Raw genomic sequence first — 21,940 nt, forward strand, 5'->3', positions numbered from 1 at the left:
GTATTTTCTTTTTTATGATCATGTCGTTTACAATTCCTTATTCTTAATATAGAACAAATTTGTCTCCTTTTTTTTTGAAAATTGTTTGTTTTGAAAATTGATGTTATCTATCCAAGCCGTGTATCGTGAAATTCTGCTTTACTCGAACAATTATAAATATTAATTTTGTAATAATATGACTCCTCTATCACTAAAAAACTCACCTAGAAAGCAGTGGCGTTAACGGCGGCGCCAAAGGAGACTCACTGGACAGCGACTGGGCCCGAGACAGGGCCGCGCCCGGTGACAAAGTAGACGGCGTACTGGGCGTTGAACGCCCAGATCCGCCACCGATGATGTCGCCCCCTCCTGAAAATAATTTTGACCATCTAAATATAACGCTGTTAATACAAATAGTGTACATATTAACTCAAAAAGTGTATTTTTTTCAGAATAGTCGATAAACGAATTACTCACTTCTCGTGAAAGATTTGAGTATACGTTAAAGTTTTTTACAGCCATCTAAATAATTTTCTACTTGTCAAATATATACTATATAAATAATTTTATATTTTTGAGTAAGGTTTCTTTGTTTGGACAAAACTAGCTAACAAATAGTTTGAGTTAAATATATATTTTTTAATGGTTCCTCACAATATTCTAACGCCACATTTGTATTGACGTGTAGAGAATAAAATTTTCCGTTCAGCAATAGTATAATCTTGAATTTCACATATTTTGAGTTACAACACTATTGTAATAGCAGTGTGATATGATGTTATATGTTATAAACGGCTTGAACATCTCGAAAAGATGCCAGCTCACGGCATGCATGGTGTGGCATAGCATGAATTTAATTAATTTAATAATTTGACTACGAACGATTACCATGCCGGACTGCCACGCAGAGGTCCCAGGTTCGATTCCCGGGCTGGGAGAAATATTTATATGGTCTACATTTATTTCTCTCATGAGTTTGGGTGTAAATTGTGTGTCCATGGCACCCGCGACACAGGGTTTACCTAGTGCGGGGCTATGTTGAGTGTGTACGTTATTATTATTTTATTATTTTTATTATAATTAAGCATCTGTAAGTTTTCCACGCAAAAATTCACCATATTATCGATTGACCGGGTAGCAGTAGGTGACAGAGAGACGGTATTGCCCTAAAATCGTCCCCATCACACACCACATAAATACTAGTACTGTACTGTAGTACTGGTTAGTAGTAACCAGTACTACTAACCAGTACTACAGTAACCAGTACTAACCATAGTGGACGGGGTCCGCGTTACCTAGCTTATCACCAGACGGGCATATGAGTGTCAACAGCGCGTCAGTCGTCGTTCAAATGTGATAGTTGATTATTTTGTGGAAAAAATATAAATTGTGCCATTATATCATGTCGCGTAAGAAACCAAAGTTATAAAAAATACTCCGGGAGTGATTTCATTTCATCGGTAAGTACTAAAACTCTGTATTTTCTAATATTTTGAATAATACAATATTATAATTTCGAAACAAAACTATTTTCTTGCATCTCGGTAATAACAATATACATTGGTTGCTTGCTAGCCATCGCCGCCGTCAAAAGAGCAATTCGAATGACGCTCAATGAATTGCTTGCACTAGTGTCGTATTACACTTGGTACTGGGTCCGCGTGTTGTAATCAAATTATCGATATGTAGAAACTCTGTATTTAGAAACCCGGTTTTGGTTTAGTTCAACATTTTTTTTATTATAGCGGTAGGTACCAATGTTTACAGGTTTTTAAAAGCTAACAATTTTGATTACTGAAATGTTTGGTCCCAACACTCGCAATAGTTTTTTTAAATTTTAAATTTAAGTAGAAACGATATATTAATGGAAAAAAAAAGGATATATAGATAGAAGAGGTACAGGTCGATAATTTTACAATGCACGTAAGTTCGTGGAGTATCAAATGAAGACTTTATAAGATTGGAGATTTTCTTTCCCTTATCTACATTGATTCCTATCTCCCTACTTGCTTAATATACGTCACCTTCGTCCACTTGAGTTCTTAGTTTTATCACAGGCATGATTTACATTTGCAGTTTTTGTATTGATTTTTTTTTAATTTCCCGCCGGATCCTTTTTAAAGGAGAAATGGGCTGAAGCAACAGGCAGCAAAAGCTGGGTACCTACTAGATGTAGCACCATTTGCTACAGGTATTTCGTGACATCACATTAAGTTATATACATATGAATAACAACCGAAAAATTCATTAAGAAATAAATTATACGGTTAATCAGGTAATATATGACATGAAACTCAGAGTCGCATTCACAAATTATAGACCACATCTAAATGTGAAAACATTACTGGAGCATTGTCAGTCAGTGTCAGTTATTTTTCGTCAAATTTTCATGAAACAAATATTCGCTTCTTCGCCTTCGGAAATAAGTATCTTCATTTTCTTGACAAGCTCGTCGACGCTATAGGTCATGTTCAGTCAGTCCAGAAAGAGGTAATTGTGGAACATATATATCATATTTTTGGGAGAATAAAGATTTTAATGATGACTGTGTTTTAATATTTCACCTCTTCCAGTGATCAGATTGACTTGAAATCTAGGAGGTTAATAATGACAGTACGACGACAGTATAATAAATCATTAATACTGTGATTGTAGCACGCCTGCGTATCTAATATCAATTAAAGTAAAACCTTATGCGCATTTGGTAACAAAAGTGTGCGTGTAAAATCAGCTACGCTAGTTCTCGAAGAAATTGTTTTAAATGCCATATCCATATACTCCGTGGTGAACTCTAATTATAGCAAGTATAAAGCAATGCCTGGTTCAATATTCCGCTAGTTATGAAACTTAATGTCGATATCAATTAAATGTCACATCCCTATCTGTAGATTGTCAACTTTTCGCTTTTGTTCCAAGAAGTTTATGTCCATAGGATTCTTATATTTTATGTGACTATATATATTTTATAATACAACCTTATTAGATCCAAATAAGTTTAAAATTTTTTTAATAAAAGTTTTTTATTATTGTCTATTTTCGTTTGATAATTTATAACCAATCAAAATTATGTATCTTAGTACTAATGCAAGATTACGTGTTCAAATGTGCGCGTGTGGCGACGCCGGTTTTGATACAAATGTTGCTTAATGCCATTTCCATTCTTTTCTTCTTTCCGTGGTTCCCATTAATCCACGGCCCGCTGAGATTGTAGACCTAGTAATTTGTCTGTAATCATGACAACTTGCAAGTACATACGCCCGATAATGAAAATCAGCTATTCTCAGCCTTCCATTACGATAAAAATATTGGTAATTAACAAAAATCTCCAATTTTTGTTAATTACCACCAAAGTGACGCATTTCTTTAAATAATTGAGGGTTGTCCGCAGAAATCTAAGTAAATTATTTTGATTTCTGTGGGGTTGCCTCAAATTTTTGTAGGCAGGCGGAGCGACGCTGCGATGCATTAAAACAAGCAATGCGACATAAACTTTACCTTCTACAAGATTGCTTTTCAAAAAATGAAAATGAATATGCAGCAAGCGGTACTTTATAAAATGCACTGCACTATAGAACATTACATTATGCTCTACTAAATAAATTACATATTTCCTGACGCAAAATAATAAAACAGCAAAGCAGCACGGCAATGCAAAGTACAACTTACTTTCTCAACAATACGGCACATTTCTTTGAAAGGCAGGCAGCTTGCTGAACGCTTTTGTTATTTTGCATTAATAAAAATATTCACTTTATTAGTACAAATGGAAGTTCTATTGCATTGAGTGTTGAAAACTAGAGGCAGTAATAAATGTGTACTGACCATCATTGGACCACCTCTTCTCCACGCCATCAGTGCAATATCCGCTATCCACAACATGCCTAGGTTTATGCCTTAAGCAGTCTATAGTCGCGTTTCCCGACACGATATCACGGGCAGCACTTTGCTGAGGAGAATTGTTGAAGGAACTATGTTTTGCAGATCGTCGCGTTTCATCCACTCTTCTGTGAGGTAACGTGTCTTTATTTGCCATGGTTTCCAGGTACTTGAATATATGTACACGACCGCGCATGCAAACCTGAAATTTTTTAAATTTCGCTGTGGTCAACAGATACGCTGTGGAACAGATGCGGTGACGATTTGTGAATCTACGAATTACCGCTCTTAAAAAACGCACCTTTAGAATGAAAGTGACCCAACACAAAATTCCAACTTATCGAGATTACGCAAAATAAAGTAGGAAATTGTGACACTTTCATATAATTTATAATTCTTGAAGTACTAAAGGTAAATAGGTACATAGGTAAGTAGCCTCGTTAGTTCTGGAAAATAATGATTAATTAATTTGAAAACGTAATTTACAAAAATTCGTTGCCATAAGGTAATTTTTTTGTTGTCATTTAACCTAACAAGCATTAAGTCTCTTTCATTTTCACCAACAAAGCAGGCTGTTATGATCAAGATGCTTTAATTGTAAAAGAAATTCGTCTAAGCAAAAAAAGTGAGTTGCGTTAGTAAAACAAATTATGAACGGAACGAAAACGGTTATATTTGCTAATCTATCACATTTTCGTCAACAGTGGTTGCGTGTTGTTTTTGCAAAAGCAGATTCAACTCTAAATGCACTGGTTACGTACCGATACGGGAGTAGAATTTAAAAAATATGAAAGAGATATAGTAAATATGTGCCATTCGAGCTTTAAAGGGTCAGTTCAAAAATAACAACATAATGAATAATGACTATTTAAAGTCGTTTTACGTTTTATAAACGAATTTTTGGTGATTTTTTTATTAGGTCACTTTTATTCTAAAGGTGCGAAAATTGTGCAACAGGATTAAAATACTTACCGTGGTAGGAGGTGAAACAAGAGGATTGTTGTCCAGATTCAGAGAGACAAGTGTGGTCATGTTGCGCAGTTCCAGGGGCAGCGACGAAATGCAGTTGCAGCTCACATCCAGGTACTCTAGTCGTAGGTACGTGATTTCTGAAATTGCAGAATATTTTTCATTACAACATGCTCTATACGGGCAATGCTTTTTGTAACTGATTTTAGTTTTTATTATAATACCAAGTGACGGGACGAACAAGTCGTGTGCCTGGTGGTAAGCGACACAACCGCAGGTCCATAGCAGTTGCAATGCCACTCAGAGCTTTAAATTGCAAAGATTTAAGGGGCACTGCCACCGCGCCCGGCACCCTGAGACAAAAGTTAACAAATCCCATGTGCCTGTAATTTCACCACCCTACCACTAAAAATCCAGGTAGGTTTACATCCCACAATTCCCATTGTCGTTCCGTCGGTCGTTTGTTCAGATATCCGCGATCCATCCGAGCACTAAACTGTCTACCGTCCACTTGGGCCCCAAACAAAATTCTGAAATGTGCGTGTACTGCGCTCTATTTGTCTACTCAAACCATACTCAAACACAATGTCACCACCACATGTCTGTGGTCACCACACACACAAATTCATAAACAAATTATCTGTCGTAATGTTTATTTGATTTTCACCAGCACTTTGTTGTCAATTTAGAAACAATTTAATAATTTGTATTGTGAGGCGTGGTGATGACCGGAGTATAGCGACAACCGGATGGTTACCAAAAAGTGGTTATAGGAAGGCGGGACGTCCAAGAGCAAGATGGGTACAGGACATCATCAACTCGCAGGCTGAAGATGTGTGAGAGTAGCGCAAGACCGTGGCATAAACTACGGGAGGCATATACCACGTACTGGAGAAGACGTGCCGTGCGGTGGATGATGATGATAGATAAAAGTGCAGGCACACGAGCTGTATTCGAACTAGACTACATAGAATTGAGGCTGCGGTGAGGTTGAGATTTCTTTCCTGTGTCGTCATTTCTACAAACTTGTTTCTCCACTTTACAACAGAATTAATAAGGAATTCAATGTAAATTCAAACTCTATGAGTGTCTTTGTAATCGAACATACGATGATGTTGAAAAGTTAGTTACACCGACACACAAACTCACATACTTAAATACAACGGGCTCGTGCCCTTACACACACAACAACACATAATCACGCATAACAGTTATCTCTTCTTATACACTTTTTATTTTTATTTCTTTTGTTAAGTTTATTTTTGTTAGCATTATTAAAGTAAGATTTGGGACATCTCATTCCTGTTATTCAGCGTCGCGTCGGGCATTTATAGTTTCGAAACAGTCAATCTTGTATTTGTTTCAAATGTTTTTTTTTTTTTCAATTTAAACAAAAGAAACCTGTAACTAGTAGGTGCAAAAAATGTTCAAACGTCTGGGTTTTCTTCTTAAATCTGAAAGTAGTATGATCAACTGTAGAATTTTATAATAAATTACTTTGAGCTAAATAATGGTTGTACGAAAATTTACTGTAGTGTAAGAAGCTTAAACATATTCCGTATTTGCGTTACCGCAAATGAAACCTGAGGATGGCCATATCATATGAATATTTTCGTAAATAACACTAACATTTAATCCTTCACGCATCCTACTGACGTACGTGTATCCATAACGATTATCAGTTTTTAATTTTTATATATATATTTTTATAGATTTTTTTTAAAATGGTGGATAAAAACAGCACACTGTGTGGCTTTAGGACGCTACGGTATCAAAATCGTGTGTCTCTACGTGAACGCGTGGCTGCAAAACATGAGTTTCCAAATGCATTTGGACGAAAACGAACCGTACATCATCTTGATTAAATATTTGATTCGTCTATAACTAAAATAACAAACCCTCTACTTACGTAAAGGTAGTAATCCCAGCTGATTATTGCTTAGATCCAGCGCTCGAAGTCCCGCACAGTCCCCCAACGTCATAGGGACCTGTGTCAATCTGTTATTTGACGCATCCAGCTCTGCCAGTGCCGACATTCTGCCGACCTCCTTCGGCAGACTTGTCAGCATGTTGTCCGACAGAAGAAGTACTTGCAACGGCATTTGACATATTTCTCGAGGAAGCTCTGTCAGCTGGTTCGAACTGTTGACAAACAGAAATATTGGTTTTTATGGTGATATTTCTTGATGTAGCGAAAGTCGTGGGAACTTACAAAACAATGATCTTATTGATAACATTCACACGTAACAATATTTATGAAGTCAATGACCCGAGACGTAAACAATTCTATCGAATTGAAGTTTATTTTCGACCGAAACCTACTTTAGCGTGATATTATAGTAATTAGATCGAGAGAAAAGTAAATCGCTCCTCGCTTAACCTAATACCGTTAATACAGTTGGTCCGGGCTAAAACAGTTTTTGTAAATATCGCTTTTAAAGTGGTATGCGCTTCCTGACTTTAAACGCAGTCGAACGATGTATACTTTCACATTTCATGTATTTGAATGCTAGAGGAACTAGAGCGGTGATAATTGCATAGGTTACGGTTATAGGTGTGCATTTTGTTAACTAGTTAACCTTACTGTAGGAAATGATGATTCAATCGTGTGACCAAGATTGAATAATACAACTGACGAAATTGTTGCGCCACCAAATCCTAACAGGTTTGTCGAGATTTTAAAACGATTTGAGCGAACTCTATGGAATCCCTATTACTTTTTAGATTAACTTCACATTTATATTTTAAAATAAAGAACGATAAGAATACAGCTCGTGCGTTTAAGTCGCATCATTATAATCGAACGGGAAGAAAAGAAGACATTTCAGAATACTGCAGAAAAAAAGGCAGGCGCAGGTGTTTTTCAATGGTCTGGCTTTTTTTCAAAGGCTGCAGCTTCGTCTAGACTAGCACGCATTGGAACTGGATTCAATTCCACCCGAGACGGAGAATTAATAATAGATACGAGTTCAACGAACGGTGCATCGAGAAAAACCTCAAGACGTGTGGATGACTTGCAGTCGCTGAGATATAAATGATAAAGCATATGTGTAGGTGAAGATTAGTTAATATCATCTAAATCAAATTATTTGACGCGTTAACATACTACTGCTATATTTAGTAACAAATCAGGAAGCAATATAATTAATAAGTTATATGGTCGCTGTGACAACGACCTCCTTCAAAAATACACTAACCTATTAAATTAGAAAAACTATTGAGCGTTAAAAAAATTAAAGCTTCAGTTGGAATTCGTAACTTAACATTATCGTCTTTCATCCGTAACTTAAGATACACACGTTATTTCGACGTATTGAAAGCTTATAGCTTAGTATATGTCGAAGATCGACATATGTTATTGTGTTATTGAACTGTTTGTACGTACTCGATCCGTACGAGGAAAGTCTGCCATTGATGTACTGATTCAATACCACATGTATCAAGTGCTTACTCAAGCTTCAAGTTTCCTTTTGAAGACGTAAGTTAAACCAGTCACATACAACTGACACATGTGTTACATAGCGGGACACATCGTATTTCTCAATACCATTTGTTAAAGTAAGATGATAATGTATGCGTGGAGGGAACAATGTGGTACCAACTGCATTTGCTGGTATTATGATAAAGCCCTAACAGCTATCGGTAAAACCACTTTCAATGTTCGATGTTCTAATTTGTACTGCTTAGGTTGGTATACGTAAATATAAAGCTTTTTAAAAATCAAACGATGCGCAATATTTAGACTATCATCATCAGTTAGATCAACCTCGTCTTCTTAAGTTAGGCTCTTGTCGGTGATATAATCGCCAAACATCTCTGTTAAGTGCTGAACTTTGATGTCCTGGTACGACGTTTACTTTTCCCTGATTTGATTGCAATTGCTAATTATAATAATCAAGCATGGTAATCGGGTTGCAACGTACGACGGCCTTTTAGTTCCGGCGTAAACTTGAAAGGTGAATTTTATCTAAATAACTTCGTCTTGGTCTTCTACTTGCCTCTCTTTCCTTCAATTTTATCTCCTATGTATAACGCTTTTAATAAAACTGTCTTATCGTATCAGATGCTCAAACATCTTTCCCCTACGGTTCTCTAATGTATTTAATAGCTTTTCTTTTTCTGCAGTATTCATAACACTTCCTTAATAGTTTTTCTTTTTTTGCAACTGATTTCCTCCCTCCATTCTTCTCCAGCATCATATGTCAAATGAATGTTTTTGTGTCATTATCCTCGTCTCACTACCATACAATGCAATGCTCCAAATGGATACCTACATTAGTCGCTTTCTGATTCCTTTTGAAATTTTTGCTTTAATAATTTATTTTCATTGGTAAAAGCCTTTTTAATCATTGCGATACTTGAAACTATATTTCAGGTACACCTGCAGTAATTAGTTATCACTATCAGACTGCCTAAGTATTCTAAAGTTATTTCGACCAACATCACATGTTTAGAGCTTTTTCCTCCAAAAATGAAAAAATTGATATACGAGTTCAAACGTAAAAATACGAGTTGTGTGAATTAAATATGTGAATGCCCAACCAAGGAACGTGCTAATTATACACGTATATACGTTTAAAATTTCATCCAGTTTGTTAAACACTGTAAACAAACTATGATTTGCTTTAATGGAATGTTATTGTAAAGAAACCCCAATTTCGTATTCGCTAGATCAATCATTTATTTCTTCTCGAAACTAGATTGTTTACTGTAGGATTTTGCGGATTCTATTGCGGATATTTTGAATAAATATACAATTCTAACTTTATTGTTTTAGTATCATATTATAAATATCGTTGTAATTTAATGGAAAACAATTTCGCAAAATTCGAAGTCTTAATGAAGGTTACAGTGTTTACGACCCAATCCAAGTCTTAGAACAGACTGGCCTACTTGAAGCCTTTATTACCTTGTTGTTACGGCGAGACTTGAGGCTAAACACGCCTATGTTAGAATTAGTTGAGGCAATGATAACATTTACACATGAGGCCCGTTTATTGCCTCGAGAGTCGTCCCCTAAAACCCGACAGTGCATCATTAAAAGGTAAGCCCGAGGTCGGATGTTACCTTGATGAGTAAATTATTCAATGAGCAGTGAACAAAACTTAGAACATTAAGCCAAATTTTGAAATGCAGCTAGGGAAAATGAATTAATTATAAACTAAGCTAATTAACCTTTTATGAAATTTCAAGCAATTTTTGTCTCGGATTTGTACGTTCTTCACGGTATAAGATATTAATAAAATAGAGTATTTTGAGTTATATGCAAAATCGAAATTGAATCAGTGTATGAAAAAAAACTTTCATATTGTACCTTTAATGCAAGACGTTCAACAAGCTGGCAACTTTGGTCACATAAAACCTTAAAAGAAAAATTCTAAGTATCTACGTCCACGTAGAGCCAAAAACAATTTTCCTGCAGCTTGTTGAGTCGTATATCTCTCGAAGTACGTCGTTCAGCTGTTTTTGGCGTAACATCGAAACTTACCATTTGTTCCACGAGCGTTAGCGCTCCCCTCGTAATGCTCTTGCAAATTATTCACACGTTCCGCTCGGGTGATTCAAGGTCGATATCTTATCGATTCTCTTCCTACTGGGGTGCGAGGGAACTGTCACGCGTACCTCATACATTGTGGGGAAGCGGTTCGGAAGGGGCCCTACTCTCCAAGCGCGAAATCCGTGGTTACGGCGGTTTTCCCACTGTGGATTACTTACAGACTTGAGTTTCAATCGGGGCTAACTATCGAACTATATTAATGACAACGCGATTTGACAGTTTCTCACAGGCCCGTTTGACAGTTTCGAAATGATCCATCTTTTCGTTGACGGATTTCGGGAGTTCTCCCGTAGGTTATCCGTAGCGGAAAATAGCCGAACTACGGATTTCATGCTTTCAAAATAATGACCACCATAGGAGAGGAGCTATGCGCATTGCGGAGGCATAAAACCCGTGACATATGAAGTTCTCTGTTTCTCTTCAAAATTAAGACATGAATGAGACACCAAGAATACAAATGTACTTTACACAAGCCTACTGGTTCAGTCATGGTGAAGGTCGACATGGCTTGGTCGTGATAAATTAATGGTCAATGAATCACTAAGGCTCAACAAGGCTATTTAGCAAACAAGTCTAGCTAATAACGATAACATGGAGTGACTTCATAGGTCTTAATTTTGGATTTGTATATTACTTTTCGGGTTTACAAATTACAAATGCAATATTTTTTTCAATGAACATATACCTATTTACAATCGCGTAATTGTCCAAAATTAGAGGCCTTTCGATACAGATAGCTTTGCGAATATCTGTCAACCCGGCAGTGAAGAATTCCCCTTGGACTGACAACGTGGGATAGTAAGGGACAGTGATGGTGTGTGGTGCTGGTCAAAGACGATAACACATTTTTTTTGTGACACTACGTGACAGGACGAACAAGTCGTGCGCCTAGGTTGAGCGAGAGTCCTGTCCATAGCAGTTGCAGTGCCACTCAGAACTTTAAAGATCTGAGGGACACTGTCACCCTGAGACAAAAGTTCACAAGTTCCATGCGCCTGTAATTTTACCACCATTCTTACCCTTCAAAACCGGAACGTAATAATGCTCACATTAATGCTTGGCGGCGGAAATAGGTAAGGTGGCAGTATTTCCCTAGACGAACTTTTTCACACGGTGCTCTACTGCTACTATAATTACATGTGGCAGGGAGGTACTAACAATTAGTGTTACATTCCCTTGTGGTCTTGTGATGGTAGTTTTAAGAACTCAATTAAGGGTCGTGCCTGTAACCAAAGTTGTTGTCGCTGCAACAGAGAATTATTGGTAACGGATACCTGAGGGGTTAGAAACGTTAAGGTAATATAACGGCGTATTTTTCCGTAAGGTATCACGACGCCCCCATTTCATTAAACATGTATTATGTTTTCTCGTGAGTTCCGTTTCCTCATACAGTTCGCAAACGGCTGCCGCTTGAACTGTATTAATAAAAAAAAGGTAAGTGTCCTTTCGTTAAAGTTAAAATATAATTTATACTTTAGACTATTTTTCCATCCTCTAGGATTTATACGTATGGATGAAGGTGTTTATTTTGTCTTAGAGTTGATTTAGCTAGTTTCATGGAGGTGTTTTGCCAATTTCACAAGCGTGTTAATCGTATTTTAGTGGCAGGATGAGTCTATGAGTTTCACACTTTTACGATGCTCTTTAAAGATTAAATCGAATCAGAACAATGCCTTTTCGAAAATAATGTGTTGTTGTGTCTATTCTGGCAATAATCCATAACCTCGGGCTTTGGAAAGAGACGCTATCGCGGTGGTTATCAAAAGGAGGTCACATTCAGTGAGCAACAATAAAACTGCGTATACAATAAAATTACAATAGGAGTCGTTATCGTCTGGAATCGATGTTGCTATTACATGCCGAGTTGTTGGAATTGTTTATCCTCATTTTCTGCTATATTATTATGGTAAGGAAGCTTAAAGAGTGCGCTTCAGGTGGTGTGTACTGTAAACAATTATTCATTTCTATGAAGCCGCTTCGTGTGCGTTCTAGCTCTCACGTAGGGAACTTCGAGGAATAATAGTAGGTTGAATCGTTTTGCAATCATCGTCTAATTGACACGGAGTTAATGATTATAATTACAAACCTCTACTCCTTGTTCTGACTTTCGATTGAAAAGGTATTGAGTAATAATTATGAGTGTTATAAACAGAAAACAAACTTTAAGGAAAATTTACGCAAAGTTTAAGTTTTGTAAATTGTTTTAATAATTGTAGAACATGGGTTAGAAGTTAATTATAATTTTTTAATTTGAAATACGTATGATCCCTTATACATCTATAGATGATCTAGCGAAATGCAGCAGTCGCTACAAATATCTTTTACCTTTTTTTAGTCGTTGAAAACCAAATGCCGAAATTCAACAACGAGCACATAGAATTCGTGAGGTCCGCTGGTTCGTTCCGTGGCTTAGTTGGTATAGCGTCTGGCACGGTTTGCTAGGAGACGTCGGTTAGAATCCGGCCGGATTGAAGGAATTTTTCCTAAGTGTTCGATCTTTGCATTAATAATTTTATAACAAGGTAGTGGAGCAATTTCACAAAAATAATTGAATATCAATTCAATAAATATTTAATAGCGACATCTCTAGCCAGGGCTGGTAGCTGTAAAGGTCTTTTGTATATATCTTACAGTCTCGTTAAGTTTTATATTTAAAATCTAAATTTAAATGGGATTGTTTTTGGCGCCTTTTGTTACTATTGTTTTCTGTTTTGGATTGATAGGTGTACGTGTTCTGTAGTAAATTAATAAACTGTAAGTACATTTGCTTTGGTGTTGCTCACTCGTTGTTAGCACCCGAGCCCATTATACAGTCGCTGTACTTTTTGTTTTAAAATATCACTACCGACCATAAATAATTATATTATCATAAACAACGTAATCGACATTTTTGGCGAACTTGAGTTATTACCATATCACACTGTTAATACAAATAGTGTATTAACTCAAAAAATGCATTTTCTTAGAATCGATGAAAAACGAATTGCTCACTTCTTGCGAAAGATTATTAAAAACAAGTATGTATAGGTCAAAGTTTATTACAGATATCTGAATAATTTCCTACGTGCCAAATATGTTTACAAATAAAAAGAAAGTTACTAAAATGTAAATGCGTTGTACAGGACAATAGCCCTACTTGTCATAAACGTCGGTAGTCAAAGTTTTGTTATTTATTTATGGAAACTCTCCCGAACCACCCAGCAATTTGAACACTTTTAACAAGATTAAAACGCAACTAAAGGTTAGTACCTACTCCTTTTTTCACAAATTTGAGAAGTCACAGTTTGTTTTTAAATCTTAAAACTTAAAAAATAAGCAATTTTTAATACTAACGCATATTTTCAAATCGAATACGATGTTACGACAGCTATAATACCTAATATATGAGCAGCTAAAACTATATGCAGCAGTCATGTTACCCGTATATGGCATTCCGATGACATAACGGCGGTAGCAGTTATGTTATCAGTTTGAATAACTATTTGCAAGCCTGTTCTTGTATATAGTTGATGGGGCACGAATGAGCACGTTTGTTTGTTTTTTTTAACGCGAGGCTAGATCTTAAATGAAATGTGGGGGGGTCACGCGCGCGCTTTAAATTAATATGAATAAAATAAGAACAGGCGGAGACAATTTGACACAGATCCGTAGTCGACAAGCGCCCGATGGCGACTGACAGGGCAGCGTGTCGTTAAACCGTTGGGCAATTTGCAAATTTTGAGATAAATGTGAATTTAATAACTAATAGGATTTCAGTTGAAAATCAAATTTTTAGCAGGTTGTCTGCAGTACTTAAAGAAAAATATCTCCATATAAAAATTTCAAAAACGTCAGATATTTTATTCTTCAATTTGTTTTAGACATTTATTTTAGCCTGTTTTCAGGACTTTATACGATCGGATAATGTACCCACATCCCATCGTGTAACACATTAGCATATTCTTTAGACAATATCGTATATGTTTGAAAGACCGTTATTTAACAGCAAATATCTAAACCATTTTGATTTAGCAAACCAGTTTTTCCCGCTTCTCCTCCGGTCTCCATTTTATGGAAGTACCTTTAGTATTGCAATTATGCGTTACTGCTCGTATGCGTGCCCATAATTATTATAAATGTAATTATTTTTATCATGTCAGGTCACCTCCATTATCCTCAACAGGAAATCGTCGTGAAAATAAGCGTATTGCTCAACAATGGACTTTGCCATAATCGTCAGACGCGACAGGCGGAATAGCGTTCGCTGTTGAACTACAATCTATACCGAAGCTTATTTACTCAGCTGCTTATCTCACAGAGTTATCAGCACTTTCCACACGCCCACGGGAAAAAAATTACGTAACTTGTTTTTCAAGACCTCTACAAAAAATGACTGAAAAATAATAAGAGATTCCCAAGTCGCCATGCAAGCTTTTGCCAATGTGTCTCGATCCTAACACCGCTCTACGGCCGTGACATCTCCGGTCGTTCACCTCGCTCAACTGATCTTTACACCGACCTACTAACTTCCCTATACCTGCACTCTTATCAACAAGAAATAGAGACGGCTTTCCTGCAACACGTCACATTGAAATTAAGCTATTGTTGTGAACGCTTTGTATACTACGCCTTGATAAATGGCAAAGGAATAGCAAGGAAAGTGCCTTATTGGAGCCCAGTACAACGAATAGGATCAATTTACGTGTTTAACAATTTAAAATGTTGTTTTCTCTTATTGTTGATTTGGTCTAAGCACAGTTGTTTGAGTGTGACATCATAGTCCATGAGAATAAGAACCTTGACCTGTTATCACAAGCGATAACTACGTATTAAAAGGTTAATTGTATACCCACCACATCAGCTTTGTGCAACGAACAAGAATAATTGTTTCTTTTTTAACGTAGCCGCATGTCACGCACTATCTATCGTGATAGTGCGTGACAAACGGATATTTATTCTAGTAATACTTGCCTATAACTGATTACAATATATATATTATTACATTATAGTATTGTCTTGTATGTATTAAATTATATTCTAAGTATATACTAGATATTAATTAAGTATATGGTACATACTTTTTACAAAACACCGATGATATATTCAATATAAAAAGAACGATGGTAGCTCAGTGTGAGAGCAGTTGATTTTCAATTAAGAGTTCGGCGACTTGTGTACTGATTTTAATTCCTAAGTTTTTATATTTGTGAATGTTGAGTAGCAATACATCTCCCTTAGGTGAAAGAAAACTTCGTGATTCCGGCAAAATTCTATCAAACAGACAGAAACACCACCAACACTGCACAGCTGTGAAAAAAAACAGGATTGCAATATAGTAAAACAAAAATTACCCCACTAACACTACAGACCTTTTAAAAAAATAACCATGATTGCAAAAAGCGATATAACAAAATAACAATGTCCGAAGATCCTGCGATTTAACATACGGTGACGCTGTTCCACTTCCTGGATTAACTCCTTACTCATTACCTGAGTCACCGATAAAACGATATAGACGCTCGGCTCGCTCAGAGTTTAAGAAATTACGTTACCACGGTTAGAATATAAAATACGTCATCAATCTTCCTTGCAAATTATGATAATCACATCAGAAATGACGTTCAATTTCGTATACGTGATTAGGTCACATTTATCATGAATAACCGATAGCACGTGGTGCAGATTGAGGTAGAATACATTGCTGTATAATATTATAAGCCCTCAAACGTGACCATTTTATGCACGAGCACGACGCATTGGTGCGTATAATCTATTGCGTTGAATGATCGCATGATGATACTGGGCTTCGATAAAGCTTTTTAGAGAGAACTGTATGTGCCGTCGGGTGTTTTTTGTCACATTTCTTATAATAGAAAATAGTCAACATACATTTTTTTATACATTAAAATAAGTGCGCGTTTGACCTCCATCGCACCTGATGGAAAGTGACGAAAAGGTCGACGATGGAACATGCATACCTATACCAAGTCAATTAATTCTCGCCTTGAAAACGTCCAAGTTATAGCGTTCAGGGGACAAATGTTCAGGCAGGGAATCCAATGCAGAACGCTATATAAATTCTTGGATATTTCATACTCAAACGTATTTGTAAAACTCTTTGATAGTTACGTGCAACTAAGTTCTATAACTGTGTCCTTTAAGTCACCATCAAAAGCAATATCTGCAGACGTACGGACAGAAACTGCAGTCGCCCCTAAGGACTCCTATTTACAGTTTAAATATGGACTACTAAAACGCATTCTAAAATAGTATTTTAGCATAAAACCTGAAATTAACAAAAATATACCTAATGCACTACCAAGTTCAAGCAAGAACACCTCAACCGAATGGCGTCTAAAAGTACCAGAGCATCATAAACGACAATAACTATAAAAGTGTCGTGGACGTATACGACCACACAAAACAGTGGGATTATTTTCTTGCCGCTATTAGGGCCATCGTCGAAATTGGCCGGCGATATTATTTCTGTTGGAAAGGGCAATGTCTCCTGTGACGACTAGACATCCTCAAGATCAATATCGCGGCGACACGCATAAGTAAACAGTTGTTTACTTACGTACTAGGTCTTTATGAGCGAGACACATGGGATAAAGTTTCAGTATTTTAGACAAAAATAGCATTTCGAAAACTTTTATACAGAAAATAAAAGCAGTTTCTTTGTAAAACGCACACGGCGGTAAGTTGCGAGTGAAACCCATAAAATGTTGTGAAATAATCGAATTACCAATTTACTACAAAATATTTAGTGTAGGCTAAAGCGGTTGATTTGCAGCGAAAGTGATCCAATGTAAAGCGATCATAGTATATTTATCGAGCGAGTGGTGCTAATCAAGTGAAACAAGCATTCGTTGATTAGCTAATTGTGTTAAATTTTTGTGGTTGGTTAGGCCTACCAAGTTTGTTTTTGTTCTTTGTACACATATTTTGCTTTGTAAAATGCAGAATGTATTTTCATTACTTGTATATTGTAATCAGAATCAATTAAGTATTGAATTGACATATATGTTATAATGAAAACTTTTTTGCATTTCGACTGATTGAAACTCATTGCAAACATAATTGACAACCTCCGAGATTCGAAAAACAAATGACGAAAGTATTTATGTGTCACTCTTAAACGACGACGTGGAGAATAAACGCTAGTTTCAGATCGCAGCAGTTTTTCTGCAAAATGATGCAGGTAAAAGCTTTGGTAAGGTGTAACGATTTAATTTTGAAATTTATGGCAAGTGACGGTTGTATTGATGCGGCTGTTGCCTGCGGTCGGCGGCAGACGGAAGCGGCGGCGGCAGGCGTTTCCCCCGCGGCGTGTGGCGGGCGGGGATTCGCCGTGCGCCGTTCAATAGCGTCAGCTGTAGGGTGGCCAAGAAACTTCAAAACTCCTTATCAGCTGGTTTGACTATATAGGTCAAGTTCACTAAATATAATAAGACTATTGTTTTATAGATCTGCAAATAATTTTTTTAAATTTATGTTTAAAACTAAATTTAATCTCTTTAAAACCTATTTAAGACCATTTTCAATTAGGATGTCATTATTACTATATATAAACTTAGGGTTGGCCTTTTCTAGGCCAATATCGGTGCATAGAAATTAGTTGATAAGAAACCATTTAGCTCAAAAATTAGCGAAATGAGATTTAGTAATACTGTGAAATTTTGGTCACCCTATGTAGTCGCCATTTTGTAGAACCGCCGCGTTCCCCCACTGCGCGTCAGTCGCCCGCCAACCGCTCGCTTGTGTATGCGGTCCGCGTTCGAACGCTGATGTTTTTAGTTCGCTAAAATGCAGTTTGAATATGATCCGGAGCGCCTTATAGAAGAAGTGCGTAAGCGGCCCGGTATTTGGGACTTCGAAGATGTGAACTACCGCACCAAAGAAATACGGCACAAGTTATGGACGGAGGTAGTCGTCGAGTTACTGCATAATGTAAAGGTGACGAAGAGCGAGATGCGAGAACTGGGTAATTTTGAACTCTATTAACTTTAGTACGTTCATTGTTTCTAGATGTCGTTACACGTTGTGCTTTTTGAAGACAAGAATGGCAGTGACCTTGTCACGTTGTGTATCACGCCAACCGGCGTTTTTATAAACCGCTTGTTAGGTTATGTTGATGCATATTTTATTGCGGGATTTTTAGTTATTATTGTTGGACTGCATAATCGATTAAATCGATTGGTATTACAAGGAAACCGAAAGTATTGATAACATATCGAATGTTGTCATGCGATAACGGTGTTCAGATACCTACCTAGATTGTTTATGGGCTTATTTGATTTTTTTGCAGAATTGCAACTACAGAAAAAGTGGAAAAGCATCAGAGACTGTTTCAATAAATACATACAAAACCCAAATAGAACAAAGCGTCCGTACGTTTATTGCAAACATCTACAATTCCTGCTTAACAAGAATGAGTCAGGAGCGGGAGATCAAGACGGGAGGGGTGGGGCATCAAGCGAGTCTGATGATGGAAAGAGGCAGGTGTTTTGGTCTTCGAGAAAGAAAAAAATGAAACTTGCCAAAGAAGAGGACCCGGTTTCTTCAGATGATGACAATGATAATCTTCAGGAAGATTCAACATCGTTGCATGAAGTAGAAATTAATATACCACCGCCAGCTAAAGTACCAAGAAACAGCAAGCAACTGTTTGATGAATTTGCTTTTGCTAATGTTGACCAGAAGAGTGAAGAGGATACTGACAAAATGTTTTTATTGTCTCTACTGCCACATTTAAAGTCGATCCCTGAAGAATTTCGTTTAAATGTCAAAATGGAATTGATGCAAGTCCTGCGACAGGCCAGCTATAGCATCGGTACTGATCATAAGATAATTTAGGCTAGCTTTGTGATCTTGAAATGACTGACTTTAGTTTTAATCTTAACTTTATGTTAGTACATTCCGAATTAATAATAAAAAAGAAAATTTTGACTTGAATAAGAGTTTGATTCTGCCATTTAATTCGCATTTAGGTGGAAACCATCTTGGATCTCATCGTATCAAGTTTCAAATGAGGGATATTTTTTCTTTTTGTTAGCAAACACTATTGTTTAATCTATTATCTACTTTAAAATGCTTATCACGACTTAACAATAATGACTAAATTTGGGAAATTAGTTGTCGATTTCGTTAGGATGGGGAATTTTGAAAAAAAAAGACGACAACACGGGGTGACGGCGAAAGCGGACGGGTGCGTGTTATTAAAAATTAAAAATAAAAGGAATATGTTCATTAAGAGCCTGCAGTGATTATTCCCTGGTTCTTTCCTATACCGAATCGATTGGGTAAGCTAACAGTTTCATACAATCAGTTGTAAATTAAGGAAGAAAATCTAAAAAACGACATTCGAAAATATTCATCTTCCTTCGTAACCGTGCTTCGTAATCAATTTCGTTAGAATTGCTTGGTTTTGTAACCACAGCCGTTTTGCAAGTGATTGATTCTCTTTTCATAACATATCTACTTATTGATTATTTTCTCTTCCTGAACCAAACACATAGTACCTCGAAATATCGTGTCTTTAACTCATGTATCGACGTCAACATTGTTTATTTATTTCATAACACACACATGTTTGTAATAAATAATATTATATTATATTATTCATTAAAAAATATATATTCGATATTGAATTTTAAACGTATTTCAAGTGCGTTATCATATTATCCGCATGATAATCCAACCTTGGAATGGAATGTCTAACATGCTACAACATTTGGAAATGAAATGCTTTTGGTTTTACATAAGACCGATTGTAGGCTGGCAAAAGTATATTAATAAAATCGTAATAATAATGTTTTACTGCATACATGTCTGACGAATTTCAAATTAACTAGGTATGTACGTATATGTTAATAAGAACATTATAAAGCCATTTGTTTTAACACTGTAAGATTCTTTCTCTTTGTGAAGTGATTCCGACACATCTATAACATACTTTTCATTACGTCACATAGTTGTAGCGGAATCATTGTACTCACACAAATCTACTGGGTATAACATTCACTACATTTTATTGTCTGCGCTGCTCGGTGGTCCCACTAATTTTGACGGCCCCAGGTTTGTTGCATCATTATCTTTTCCTACGTAGCAGTTGTTATTGCTCAAAAGCGTCACCCAAAGACACTTCATATTTTATGTTTAGAGAAAAAAATTAAGACAAGAATTCACGACGTGTGGAGAATATTTTGTACTTATTTAAAAATTTCAATGATAAGTCTTTATCTTTATTTATATTTACAAAGCTAAGTCTTTATCATTAGAAGGAACATGGTAATTTTTGACAAAAAAATTTATTAGTCACGAATGACGAATAATTTCGTCTTTTATTGTAACAGCTTGAGTATATCTTGTGTGATGCAATGTTTGTTTACTCGTAACTGGTTAAAAGTCGTTAAAAATAGTTTCGAAGCAAGCTTACGATAAGGGCCGAAATATCCTAATTTCTCAGTTTTTAAATTCATATAGAAATACACTTATTTCTGCAGTGTATACTAAACAAAACATGTGTTACGCTAAATTGACAGATAAGTAAACATTAAATATTCAAACAGTAAATAAACAATATTCGTTTACGTCTAAAACTTATAAACACTCCCGAGTGAATTGATAAATCTCCCCGTCTAATTTTATATTAGATGTGTATTCGGAATGAATCGTATTTCCATATTTATAACAGCTCCTCTCTTGGTCTCTTTATATCGGATTTATAAATTGTATATATAGATTTGCGGTGAAGGAAAACATTGTAAGGAAACCTGTATTTCGAAGAAGGTTCAAACCCTCGGAAAACGTGGCCTAAATCCTCACCCGAGGGGCCTAGACCTATGCCCAAGCAGTGAGACGTATAAATAGGTTGATGATGCCTTTTTACTTGCACCTTTTTATTTTTTTGGGTTGGCTGGAAGACATTTATTTTAGAGATAAGTTATAAGATCGGAATACTTTTTAATTAATTAATTATTTTATGATTAATCATAGAAAGGGTAAGCAAAGGTGGGCTCACCTTTTCTATAATTAATTTTTCTGATCTAGTTTTTGGTGCAATAAAGAAAATAAAAATGATAATGATAGTATTCTATAATAAAAAGAAATATCTATAGTATTTACCTGAGATCTAAATAGGTAAGGGACTGCAGTCCCCCCACAGCCTCTGGTACATTTCTAATGATATTTTGAGAAAGCAACAGTTTCTCCAGGTACAGGTACGTCGTCAGTTCGTCTGGCAGGTCGCTGAATCTATTCTTTGACAAATCTGAAACAAACAAAAATAACGATGATATTTTATGCATTTTGTGTACAAAGCAAAATGAAAATTTAATTTAGAAAAAACAAATATACGCGATTTAAATCCGGAAAAATACTTTCATTTCCTATGTGTAACAATCGCGAACACCTAAGAACTCGATAAAAAAAATCTATGAATTTTCTGGACAAGAACTATAGGTACTGTCCTCGTCTTCAAAAAAGACAGACTATAACTACTTAACTAACGTAATCGACATTTTTAGCAGCAACATGAGATCTACAACCCTCTCTAATCGGTTTTTGATTTTTTGAATT

The 21,940-nt window shown here is 36.1% G+C and overlaps 2 protein-coding genes across 3 annotated transcripts in view; one reads left to right on the forward strand and one right to left on the reverse strand.

The window, feature by feature from the left end:
• LOC113237104 (leucine-rich repeat and calponin homology domain-containing protein 4) overlaps positions 1-21,940 on the reverse strand; it is a 61,012-nt gene that overhangs the window by 14,100 nt on the left and 24,972 nt on the right. For both annotated transcript variants that reach the window (XM_026473386.1, XM_026473374.1), the window contains exons 2-6: positions 21,488-21,632; positions 6,734-6,966; positions 4,828-4,964; positions 3,802-4,057; positions 204-348 (exon numbers count right to left, since the gene is read on the reverse strand). In XM_026473386.1, the coding sequence (XP_026329171.1) occupies positions 204-348; positions 3,802-4,057; positions 4,828-4,964; positions 6,734-6,966; positions 21,488-21,632 (916 nt within the window). The remainder of the gene's footprint in view (positions 1-203; positions 349-3,801; positions 4,058-4,827; positions 4,965-6,733; positions 6,967-21,487; positions 21,633-21,940) is intronic.
• Positions 17,989-19,231, forward strand: LOC113237119. Its single transcript, XM_026473412.1, has 2 exons — positions 17,989-18,344; positions 18,669-19,231. The coding sequence occupies exons 1-2, from the start codon at positions 18,167-18,169 to the stop codon at positions 19,214-19,216; spliced, it is 726 nt and encodes a 241-aa protein (XP_026329197.1). The 5' UTR covers positions 17,989-18,166; the 3' UTR covers positions 19,217-19,231.

The sequence above is a fragment of the Hyposmocoma kahamanoa genome, unplaced genomic scaffold (genome assembly GCF_003589595.1).
Source record: "Hyposmocoma kahamanoa isolate Upper Pololo Valley unplaced genomic scaffold, ASM358959v1 102, whole genome shotgun sequence".
Lineage (NCBI taxonomy): Eukaryota > Metazoa > Arthropoda > Insecta > Lepidoptera > Cosmopterigidae > Hyposmocoma > Hyposmocoma kahamanoa.

Bases quoted from the DNA above. Each gene is read 5' to 3' on its own strand.
- LOC113237119 (XM_026473412.1), top strand. From the start codon at position 18,167: ATGCAGTTTGAATATGATCCGGAGCGCCTTATAGAAGAAGTGCGTAAG. The intron at 18,345-18,668 runs GTAATTTTGAAC...ATTTTTTTGCAG, and splicing joins GAGCGAGATGCGAGAACTGG to AATTGCAACTACAGAAAAAG.